The following is a 12,021-nucleotide window of genomic DNA, read 5'->3' as shown; positions in this document are numbered from 1 at the left end:
TCCTGCTCTAACAGGGACTTCCCTGGTAGCACAGTGGTTGGGAATCCACCTTCCAACGCAGGAGACATGGGTTCGAGCCCTGGTCCAGGAAGATCCCACGTGCCGCGGAGCAACTAAGCCTGTGCACCACAACTACTGAGGCTGCGTGCCACAACTACTGAAACCTACGCACCTAGAGCCCATGCTCTGCAACGAGAAGCCACCGCAATGAGAAGCCCACACACCACAAGGAAGACCCAACGCAGCCTAAATAAATAAGTAAATAAAGTTCCTGCTTTCATTTACATGATGGGTAACCATGAACAAACTGTGAACTTACCTTAGTATGTTTCTTCATCTGCAAAATGGGAGTATTACCGACCCCATAAATCTCTTGTATTCTCATTGTATTCTCTGCCTGCATTGAGTAGTCATGAAATTAAGGTCATTTTCCATTTTCCCCACTGGCAACTCTTTAATAACTTCTCCTCCTCCCAGCTTTGAGAGGATAAAATGATGCCCTAAAACACAGTCCCCGCCATCAATCCAGGAAGGAAGAGAAGCCTATAAGTGCAATCCTAACAGATGGAAGAAAGAAAGGAGAGCTTCATCTGAATTAAAAAACATTTTTTTAAATAGTATGCTGAGAATCACAGGGAAAGGAAGGTTTAATTCCATGTATGAAGACGCTAAGGAAAAGCTTCAGGGAAGTGCTAGCTAGCTAGCTTCAGGGACGTGCTAGAGGATCAGATGAAACTTGACAGGCAGACAAGAGAGAAGGGGACTTTTTCCAGGTTGAAAGGAGAGCGGAAACAAACTCACGCATGCTCAGGGAGGGCCAAGCAGGTCACTGCGTGCAGAATGTGCCAGGTGCAGATAAGACACATGTATTTGGTTGGCCGAAAAGTCCGTTCGGGTTTTTCCATAACATCTTTTGGAAAACCCCGAACGACCTTTCTGGCCAACCCAATAACATCTGCTGACTGGATGGGGAAGACGGAACCACAGGGCTCTTCAGAGCATCGAGTCTGAGGTTACAGCGTTCACTCCGTCTGGCCTCTCCGATTTCTGTTTTTTCCCCTGTAAACGTGAGATTTCAAATAAGGATCTACCTCCAAGGGTTGGTCTGCGTGAGAAAATACATATAAAGGGTTGAATACATTGCCTGGTATTTTGTAACTGCAGACAGAGAGCAGCTACCTTCATCACCAGCATCCTCGCTATTATTTCTGATGTGGAGATGCCCACTGGGAGGTAAGTTGAGCTGATGATACTATTCGTAGATTTGGGGCATATGCAAAATCAGAGCGCCTGCTCCAAATTTAGATCTAAACATGCATTTCGATTTATACACAGTCAAAATCCTTCAAATTCCCCTCAGCTTGACCTCTGTAAAGACTGGAAAACATCTGGAAAGCCTGGACTAACTGGCATCCTCCTTAAGAAAGGGAATTGTTTCCTTCTCAGCCTCTGGAGCCCTTGCGTGTGGCAACCTCCCACACACCACAGTCATGAGGGGTGAAGAGTCAGGGCTTCTGTGCTTTTCTAACTCCCTTTCTGCCTCCACCACACGGTCTGCCGTCATTCCTTTCTGCTGCCGAGGTCACCTCAACCTAATGGTGCGGCTACTGGAATCCGCAGAGAGATGTCTTTCAGTGTAAGTATCACTTGGTAATTCATAAGAGGACACCCATTCAATAGGGAGCAGCTTAGTCCAGTGTTAGGCACAGGGACAGGCTCTGGCGTCAGAGAGATCTAGGTGCAAATGGGTCCCTAACTTGCCACATGCTGTGTGGCCTCAGGTAAGCTGTTCACCAATCTGAGCCTCAGCTGCTGCTCACGAAAAATGGGAATGCTTGCCTAGCGGTTGTTTTCAAGCTTAAATGAGACATCTCCACTCCACCCTCTCCTCTGCCTTTGACCTAGGGGTGCTCTCTTGATGGACGGGGTAGAAATGTGCAATCTTGTGACATGTATTCTGACCATCCCAGAAGCCGTGTTGCAATAGGATGGGGTTGCTGACATCCCAAAATATCTGGGACCTTTGCTCAGCAAACCCACTTAGATAATAAAAACCCCATGCTCTGGGCCACTTACTGATTATCTGCAAAGATGACTCTAGGACGCTGGGAAGGAGCGTACCCTTACCTGACTCACAGGACTCGGAGGGCTAATATGAAGGGCTTTGTTCTTCCAAACATCAAAATTCAAGCCCAGCCATGGCCAGGGGCAGCACACTGAGCTTAATGAAGCAGTGGGATGAGCTAATATGGCAAATCTTATAGCTCTTACTACCAATATGGCCCACATCATGCTGAATTATAGCGCCAGATGTGACTGGACACACATCGCAAAAGGAGAGTTTTAGTTCACTGAATGGGAGGAATTTTCAATGCCACGTAATAAGAATCTCTAGAGCCAGCTCTTAGAGGAGATGTTTGTGGTTTTGAATTTCCTTTCTGCTTGTGCAAATCATTCTCCCTCACACTTTATGATAATTAATTCAACAAGCATTTACCGAATACCTACCATGTTCCGAGTGCTGTGCTGGGAACTCATAGTTATTGGCAGAGACAGAGAAATAAGCAAAAAGTATAGGAAAAATGTGGCAGGTGTGATGTTTGAATAAGTGCAGGGTGCTATAGGAGCCCTCACAAATCCAGTCACGTGAGGCTTTCTCAGTCATAAGTTCATTCATTCACTTATTCATTCAACAAATATGGCTACACACCTACATCTTCCAACATTGTCCTTAGTGGTAAAAGTGAAGCCAGACACCGTCCCTGCACTCACAGAGCTCCCAGCCTAGAGTGATAAAGAGGAACAAAAAGATAATGATCAACAAAATAATGTATTAAAGATGGGCAAAGTGAGGTGCTTTGAGAGCCCACAGACTGGTCATGACCACAGCTGGGGATCACGTCGTTTGGGTTGCAGTAGGTCCCCAGAGCATTTCTGGGGAAAGTAATATCTAACTTGAAACTAAAGCAAAATTGGAGTTGGCTTTGAAGAGATTTCTTTTTTTTTTTAAGTACTATTCCTGGAAGAAGAAAAAACATTTGCAAAATTCCAAATGTGAAAAACAACATGGCAGGATCAGGGGAATGAAATTAATTCAGTTGAGTCAGGGAGTGGAGTATCATTCTGGGAAGAGCGGTGAGGGATGTGACTGGAAAGATAAGGAGGGGTCAGACCGGGCAGGGCCCCCTTGAAGCCCCGATAAGCCACGTGGACTTTATCCTGAGGGCAGTGGGGCCCGTTCACGGAAGGGTCTGAAGCAAAGGTTGGACCTGATCGGATCTTCCCATTAGTGAGCAGTGTGAGGGACAGCTTGGAGACTGATGATTCTGAACACCTGAGGACTGCTCAAGAGGGGGCCAGGACGACAGATGAAGGTAGCCTGAACTATCTTGAGGAGAGGGGCAGCAGGGAGAGAGAGCATGAGTGCTTTGAGAGTTATTTAGGAGGCTGCAGGGGCTAATATTATTAATTAATTCATCGAGGGCACTGGGAAGTTCAAATGGTCAAGGATGAAGTCTCCGTCGAATGGCTGCTGGGTTCTGAGGGGTGAGCAGGGGGCAGCCCAGTGAACAGGGTGAGAAACACGACCCAAGTGAGGGAGCGGCACGCACCAAAGTCGCAGAGGTGCGTCCCGGGACCCGAGCTCAGGGTGAGTCTGGGTGCAGAGAGGGGGACAAAGGGACAGAAGGAGCGGCAGGGACCAGATCTCAGAAGGCTGGCTTGCTGGGTTGCCCCCTGCGGCGTGCTGCTGGCGCTACGAAATATGTTCAAGGAGGAGAGGAGGTGTGCGGGAGGGTTTGAAGAAGGCCTGACTTCTTGTGAGGAAACTAGTTAGAACGAAGTCACCAATGAAACCAGAAGCGAGTTTGCCTTCAGGGAACGACCGCAAGGAGCGAGGTGTCCTCTATTAAGTTCAGGGCCACGTGCTCGTGGAGAATACAGAAGTCTCTCCCCACCACAGGTAACGTGATCCGGCAGTCAGTCTTTCCATGAAAACTAGACTTCTAGACCCACAACGGTATTCCCTCACTCTCAACCCCTTCAGCCCAAGAGTTTCATGGACCAACTCCAGAGAAATTTACGTTGTCTTGCTATTAAGTCCTTGATCTTGAATTTCCAAAGCCTGCAAATCACAAGAGTCAGTGGAGACCCGTTAGCTTACCAAGATCCAAAACCCTGACAAGACAGAACAGTGCCATAAGTTTACATGAGGCGGCTGATCTGTTTCCATGCCCAACCCCCCTAAGAAGAGTATAGCCCCTTTGCACATTTCCCAACACCCCCAGCAAGGCACAGGGCAAACCCACAGCATGCATTCCGGGAAGAGGGCACCGGCTTTCACACCGGACAAACAGTGCTTTCCAGCCCACGCAGACAAGCCATGTGACCTGGGGCAAGTCTCTTGATCTCTCTGGACGTTATTTTCTTATGTGTTTCATGGGCAATGTAAGATTTGGGCTCATTAGGGACAACTTATTTAAAATGGCTAGCATGCAGGAAGCATGCAATAAATGATGGTTATTAATGAATGTAGCTTGACAAAGTGGTCCACTTTCCTTTGTATTTCCTGTCCACCTTCCCAGTTATTCTTGGAACAAGCATCCTTTTGAAGATGGACCAGTACTTTTTTGTCACTGCCTGACTTCCCCATGCACCTCTGAAGAAAAAGGTACCTTCTACCCTTCTTTATATCCTCTGGCACTAAGAAAAGTGCTGCCTTTCAGGTAGGCAGCTGGGGGGCCAGAGGGGAAAGGGAAAATTTCCTTATCTTGAGTCTGTGTACAGAGAACTGTGTTAGCTGTTTGATATTTTTGACTCATGTAGTGTTCATTACAACACTTTGAGATAGGTCCTATTACCTCCATTTGACAGATGAAGGAACTGAGGCTTGGAAAGATTGAGTAGCTAGCCTGAGACACACCTGTAGAAGATGTGCTGAGCCTTGGCGCAAACTTCAGTCTATCGATTCTAAAGCGTGAGCTCTTCCAGGAGTCTTCAATGTAAAGAAGGTGCAGCAAACACACCACGAGCTTAATCCGAGAAAGGCAAGTTCTTGAGGACCTATAAGCTCAAGCAACACCATCCGGGGAGTCATTCCTGGGTTCCAGCTCTGGCTCTACCACTAACCAACTGAACGACCGTAGGCAAGTCATTCTTCTCTTAAGAACTCATCTTGAAAAAGAGGCCCTTCTAGCCCCCAAAACACTAATTCCTTCTAACCTTTTAGTACTTCTAGAGAAGCTATTCATGTTTCAATGTATGCAGACATTCAGAGTATCGTGTTACTTGTCTTTATTAAGTTGAAAATCCACTTGCTTTGGGTCAGGAAAGCAGTGAAAAGCGTTTCCATAAGAATTTTCTTTCTTATGATAAAAAAAAGCAAGATTTTAATTAATAAATATAAATTTGGAGTAAAAACAAAACATAAAATTTATGAGTAGTCACAGAATAAATTAACATGAATTTTATTCACTAAAATGAATAAAAGTAGCCAAATGGAAACAAGAAGTTTTTTCAGGAAGGATGAGACCTACACAAATCAGAAGGGCCTCCCCTCAGGTGGAAATTCTTGGACTCTATGGACTGGCTGAAGTCAGAATCTCCTTCCCTGCTGTTTCTCTCCCCAGCAGAACACGGAGCTCCTGCATGGCTCCGGGCTGGGGCTGGATAAACATTTGTAGACAAAATAATTGCTTATTAATGCCTACCTACATTCCAAATTTGGCCGAGCAAATACAAGTTGTACATCCACTGGGTGCCCGAGGAAACTAAAGCTCAAGGCGTGGAAGTGACTTGCCTGAAGGTGAACAACTAGAGGGTGGGGACCTGGCTTATGAACCCAAATGCAAGGTCTCGATGACCCCAAGTCTGCTTCCCCTGCAGGATAAAAGCAGCAGATAGAAGCAATGAAAAGGCAGCTCTCTCTGCACCGAAGGCCTGGTGAAACGATTTTTTGAAAAATTAATGTCTCAGGGTCCTAAGGGCCCAATGGGATAATAAATACGATAGCAGTTTATCAGCTCCTAAGCCAGGTGGTAAGCCAGGGATTATTAACAGAGGTCCTTCCCAGGGCTCACTGACCAGTTGAGGGATCAGGACCCTGAACATGGGATTCCTGAAACAATTCCTTATCACAATTGACCAGAATTTCCTAAGAAACCTCCCCAGAGTTTGCACAGCTACTGAGGCACACAGCCAGGGTTCAGACTCAGTTCAATGCGGCTCCAGAGCTAAGGTGTCTGCCGTGTGACCAACTTCTCCTGGATTCCATCAGGGCCTTGATTCTCAGAGCCCAGGCTTTCTGGGAGGAAAGATTGTTAGTGTCTTCTTGTTTTTGTTCACTGAGTTCTAATATAAGTAAAGGAAGGTGAATACGTTTATTTCCAGGTATTTCTAGAAAATAAGGAGAAAATACTGAACCATGATCTCAGAAGGAAGAGGACAGAAAAGCTAACGTTAACCACATCACTGCCATGCTGCAGATCCCAAGCTGGTCCTTTACCCAAGATAATCTCGCTCGCCTTTCTGATAACAAGCAGAGTAGTAACACACCACACACACACACACACACACACACACACACACACACACACACACACACACACACAATCACACACCCTTAAAAGACAAGGGTCAAAGAGGCTAAATAACCCATCTCTGGTTACACAGCAGATAAGAACAAGAGTTAGAAATTGAAAACCAGGTCTGTCTGACTCCAAAGTTAGTGCTCTTTCCAGGACACCAAGCTGCCAGGTGGCACTGCCTGAAAAACTCCAGGCACTACCCCCAGAAATGTCTGTGTCTGCTCGTCCTGGGACCCGTTCCTCTACCACAGGCTTCTACTGGGTGTCCTAATGCCAGGATTACCACAGATTGTGTCAACTGATCTTCTCCCTTCGATGGCAGGTACCGAACCTGAAAATACACATTCTCTTCCTCCAGTCCTCCATCAACTTCCACTCCTAGAATAGGTACCGTCTGACAAGCTGTATGTGTAGTGAGTGACACAATCCAATAAAAATGAAATGAAGAAAACAACTTCATTTCTCACCACTTTCATCCCCTCCTTATTTGAATTGTGAATACTCTAGTTACATCTCATACTTGGCCTGTCTAGAAACTCATTTTGTGGTGAAATATGCTCCTGTGTGACTTGTTTTTGAATCTGTCTGACTTGCTTTCAACAGCCTGGGTTAAAGAACTGGAGTGACAGGTTTGTGAGGAATTATAAAGGGCTTCTTAACTTTCTTTCTGCCACTCTTTTTTCATGATAGATGCCTTACGTTGTCAGGTATTTTTTTAAGGAAATAAAATATCTGCCCCAGGAACCACCTAAATTTTGCCAAGAGAAGAAAAAACTTTACGATACTGTAATATCAGGTAGTAATATGAGAAATGTATTTATGACAGAATGACAAAGCAGGATGTAAAATTGTATGAACAGTATAATCTCATATTATCCTGGAAAGTCAGTCCAGAAGGAAGTAACTTAGAATGTTAGTAAAAGTTGTTTTTTTTTTTTTTTGCGGTACGCGGGCCTCTCCCTGCTGTGGCCTCTCCCGTTGCGGAGTACAGGCGCCGGACGCGCAGGCTCAGCGGCCATGGCTCACGGGCCCAGCCGCTCCGCGGCATGTGGGATCTTCCCGGACCGGGGCACGAACCCGTGTCCCCTGCATCGGCAGGCGGACTCTCAACCACTGGGCCACCAACGAAGCCCAATAAAAGTTATTTTTAATTTTTAGGATTATGCATGCTTACTTTGTCTTTTCTAATTTTCAGTAATAAGCATATATAACTTCTTAAAAGTCTAATAAAATTACTAAAAAATTCACATTTTTTCATCAAGAAGTCTAAAATTATTATGTCCTTACCACCAAAATCATTATATGAGGTTATCAACTTTGACCTATATCAGGCACAAAGATTGTTCAAGAAAAGAAAAATATATACCAGTCGAGCTGATGAATATAGATAGAAAAATACTAAGTAAAATATCAAATTAAATCCACAGGGTATAGAAAATAAGACATCACAAACAGAAATGAAGATCAGAAAATCTATCAGTGAAATCCATGACTTACTATTGATTTTAAACTAAAAGAGAAAATATATGTATAATCATTGAAATAAATATAGAAAAAGCATATGATAAAATTCAACATGAAAATTCAGGATTTAAAAAAAATAATTCCTAGAAATGATAAATGAAGGCAAACTAATAAAGAATATTTAGTAAATACTTAAATATCACACTTACAGGTAACTTAAGGCATTTCCATTAATTTAAGTAAAAGTTAAGGATACCTACTCTCTACTAGATATTGTAATGACAGACCCAACCAATGGAATAAGATAAAGAAAAAGAACAAGTACTTAAGGATTGAAGAGGAAGCCAGAAACTTACTTATGAGGTTACATATTGCCTCAATAGAAAATCAAAGAGGGGTTAGGGAAAGTATTAGCAGAAGAGTTCAGTAAGACTACAGAATTCAAGATTCAAGATCGATATATAAACTGCTTATTTCCTTTCAAAGTTCTACTTATTTTCACCCAGTTAGCAACATTTGTTTAATGGAATACTTACTATCCCATAGCCAAAACTAAAGGACAGGAAATGAATTAATCCTGTTACCAAGCACATTCTCATTCTCTCTTCTTAATGTACGTGTGTGATTTCCTGCTGCCTTGGTCCAGACAAGGGTATCAAGAAAAAAAACTATCTGTCGCTGTTGCATAATTACAAACAATTGTAAAATCTTGCTCTGGGACAAATCAGCTGTATACTTTTTAAGATCCCCTTAGGTAAGAGAAAACAATGTGATGATTCTGATGAAGATGAGGAAGAGAAGGAGGATGGAGTGAAAAAGGGAGAAGAGAAATAGGACAAAGAAGAGAGAGGTGGGAAAGATGGAGAAAGATGACAGGGAATGAAGGGGATGAGAAGAAGTAAGGAGAAGAGAAGGAGGGGGAAGGGGGAAGAGGAACACATGTAAACTTTGTAGAGTTTTTAACATATGCCAAGCTCTATACTGTTATATTTGCCTTATTTCAATTAATCTTCCTAGTGAGCCTTTGAGCTCTGTAATATTACATCTTCATTTTATGGGAAAGGAAACGAGGCTCAGAGAGGTGAAGTAACATTCTGAGGTCACACAGTTAGGAAGTGATATAGCCAGAATCTGAACCCAGGTCTGCCTGCCCAGACTTTATGGTATTAGCCACTCACTAGAGGACACTCCTTGCATAGGTGCTGTGCTGATTTTAGAGCTACTAAGGACGTGAAGGTCACCTTCACAGTCCCATTCCAAGTTCTCAACTAAGCCAATGTTCTGAAAAATCTGAATCCTCTCTTTAGAATGCTTCTGGTTTTGCATGTTAAAATTAAGAATGAAAAGATACGCACTAAGTACAATTTTTAATGCATTAAGCATTCAAGAGCACAAGTTCAGTGGAAAGGTTAAATTTGAAGCAAAAATATAACTTGTCAGTTTCCAGTGAAAAAGCATTTGAATTCTAGTACGTACTGGGCTCTGCAATCTTTTTTTTTTCCCCCATGTAGCAGTTCTCCCAAGCCCTGTTCTCTCACACACGTGCCTTCCTTCTATTATTCTTAGTCCATGATGCATAAAAAACAAGGTTTACATTAGGTTTCAGGGGATAAAATAGACTGCTTCCAAAATATTTGTGCTTCAAATCAACATCTAAAGCAAAATTTCTAGTCCTTTCTGGGGTTCTGGCTGTCCAAGAGCTGCATATGTATTACATTTATGTCCCTTGCTTCCTATGGAGTATCAGACAAATGCCATCAGAAGACATGACTGGGCAGGCACAGCAACGTCTCAAACAAATCACTGCCTGTACAAAGCAGCCAACGGCATCCTGTTTGCAGGCCCATACTGACAGATTTCAAGACCTGAAAGAGAGTTGTATTAATCCTCTTCCACGCAGTTTTAAAGACAGGGGAGGGAAAGAACTGAAACCACAGGGAGAAAACACACACCACACATACACACACACACCCCTACACACGGAGCAACAAGTTGCTTACATCTAATTCCAACAAGGAGACGAACTTAATGAAAGACGTGGTCATAAAGCCATAGGAACAAATTCTCCAAAAATCGTGAACAGTGATAGAATTATTTTATGATCACACTATGCATGCCAGTCTTCTCTACCAAATACCTATGTGCCTCCTCCGTGTCAGACACTTTCCAATTGTTGGGAGTTAAAAGGGTGAACAAGGGATCCAGCTCTGAAGGACTGTATAGTATAGCTGACACAGGGGGAAAAAAAAAACAGGGTGTTTCTAAGAAAGTGAGCTACTAACAAAGTGCTAATGGAACAAAACAAACAAAAGCAAATAACCCAATTTGGGGAGTAAGGGAAGGCCCTCCAGGAGGCCCCACTAAGCTCAAATCTGAAGAATAAGTAGGAGTCAGTGTTAAGAAAAAGCGGAGAGCAACAAAAGTATTTCAGGCTGAACTGACAGTCCAGGGGTTCTCAACGTCTGGTCTCTGGACCACCAGCATCAGCATCACCTGAGAACCTGTTATAAACGCATCTTGGGCCCCACCCCAGAGCTGGTGAACCAAAAACTCTGGGGACGAGGCTCAGCAATCTGTGTTGTAACAAGCCTTCTAGGTGATTTCTGTGTGGCCGGAGTTTGAGAATCACCGGTATATGCAAAGGTGAACTACAAGACACAGAATGCCTGGAGGGCAGGCAAACAGGGTTGGGTGGGGATGCAGCGCAGATCTGGGCAGAGATGTTGCTGGAGGGATGGGTAGAAATCAGGTCAGGAAGGGCTTTGCTTGCATATTATGAAAAGAATTTTGGATTTTACCCAGAGAATAAGGACGAGCCATTAAAATATGATACCGTGAATACAAAAAACACCAAATAATCTTGGTGCTTATTTAAAAAGACATGCAATCACCAAGATAGTACCAAATACCGTTCCAGAGACAAAAAAACTCATTCCTGTACAATAGGTAGCCATTAGGAAAGGAACAGATTGAGCCCTACCTTTCTTTCTGGAATCTTTCTTGGCGCTGGTTTTCACAGCTACTTGAAGTTCTGTCTCAGTTGACATCCTACTAAATCCTTAGTCCACTTCACACAGATCCTGGGCCTCGGCCAGGCTCATTGAGGACTCCTCTCCAAGAAAACGACTCCTCCCTTCAGAAATGACACCCCGAGCTGCACATTTCATTCACTCCTTTCGAGCGCTGCAAATCAAGGGAAGAGAACATTCAGAATCACCACCCTGGTGAAGTTAGAAATTAGGAGGGAAAAAAGGAACCGTCAAACATACAGAAACAGGAAAACCTTGGTCTCCGTGTATAAACTGTTCACGTGGTTTCACTAAGCCATCAACAGGGTTCATACAACCAAGAGAATTAGAGGCCTTATCCGCAGAACTCACAACAGGTAATGCAAAACAGATCTTTAAAACTCTGGATTTTCAAGAGGAGCAAAACCCAATTCTTTATTTTCCATGTTTCTTATTGTCAAGCACTAGATGTCACGCAGAAAATACAGCACAGGCATATTTCCTGAGCAGCCCCATGGAGACATTTCCAACAACGAGGCACCCGTACGTCAGCCAAGCTCGACTAGAGCTTTGGCAGCTAAAGCAGATCACAGGCAAGTGACCTGTGGTCTGTCCCTCACTGGCAGGCATCAGAGGGAACGTGGAGTTGACATAAAACTGGGCTCCAAGGGTAAGGTGACAAATGGGGCTGAGAAACTTTCCAGCAAGCCCATTTTTATGTCAGCTTTTCCCGCAGCTATAAGAGCAGACAAGCATTTAACGTGGGGAGGAAAAGAAAAGGAAAGAGGCAGGCAGACACACATTTCAGCCCTTCTTTCTTTAATAAATATGACTTGCACACTACTAGGTACTATTAAGTTCAGACACTGTGCTGGGAAGAGATAATAATACCACTTCAATTACAGCCAGTATTTACTATACATTTACTATATCCTATGCCCTCAGCTCCTGCTTCACATACGTTA

The 12,021-nt window shown here is 43.8% G+C and overlaps 1 protein-coding gene across 5 annotated transcripts in view; it reads right to left on the bottom strand.

The window, feature by feature from the left end:
* The window catches only part of DAB1 (DAB adaptor protein 1), a gene marked incomplete at both ends in the record, with an annotated part of 275,176 nt that extends 264,081 nt beyond the window's left edge, over window positions 1–11,095 (bottom strand). For all 5 annotated transcript variants that reach the window (XM_082832330.1, XM_082832328.1, XM_082832331.1 and 2 more), the window contains one exon: window positions 11,029–11,095. In XM_082832330.1, the coding sequence (XP_082688456.1) occupies window positions 11,029–11,095 (67 nt within the window). The remainder of the gene's footprint in view (window positions 1–11,028) is intronic.
* Window positions 11,096–12,021: the final 926 nt, after the last annotated feature.

This window comes from Leucopleurus acutus, assembly GCF_964270905.1.
Source record: "Leucopleurus acutus genome assembly, chromosome: 2".
Classification (NCBI taxonomy): Eukaryota; Metazoa; Chordata; class Mammalia; order Artiodactyla; family Delphinidae; genus Leucopleurus; species Leucopleurus acutus.
Note: the sequence above shows the minus strand (reverse complement) of the source record. Positions and strands in the feature narration are given on the sequence as shown.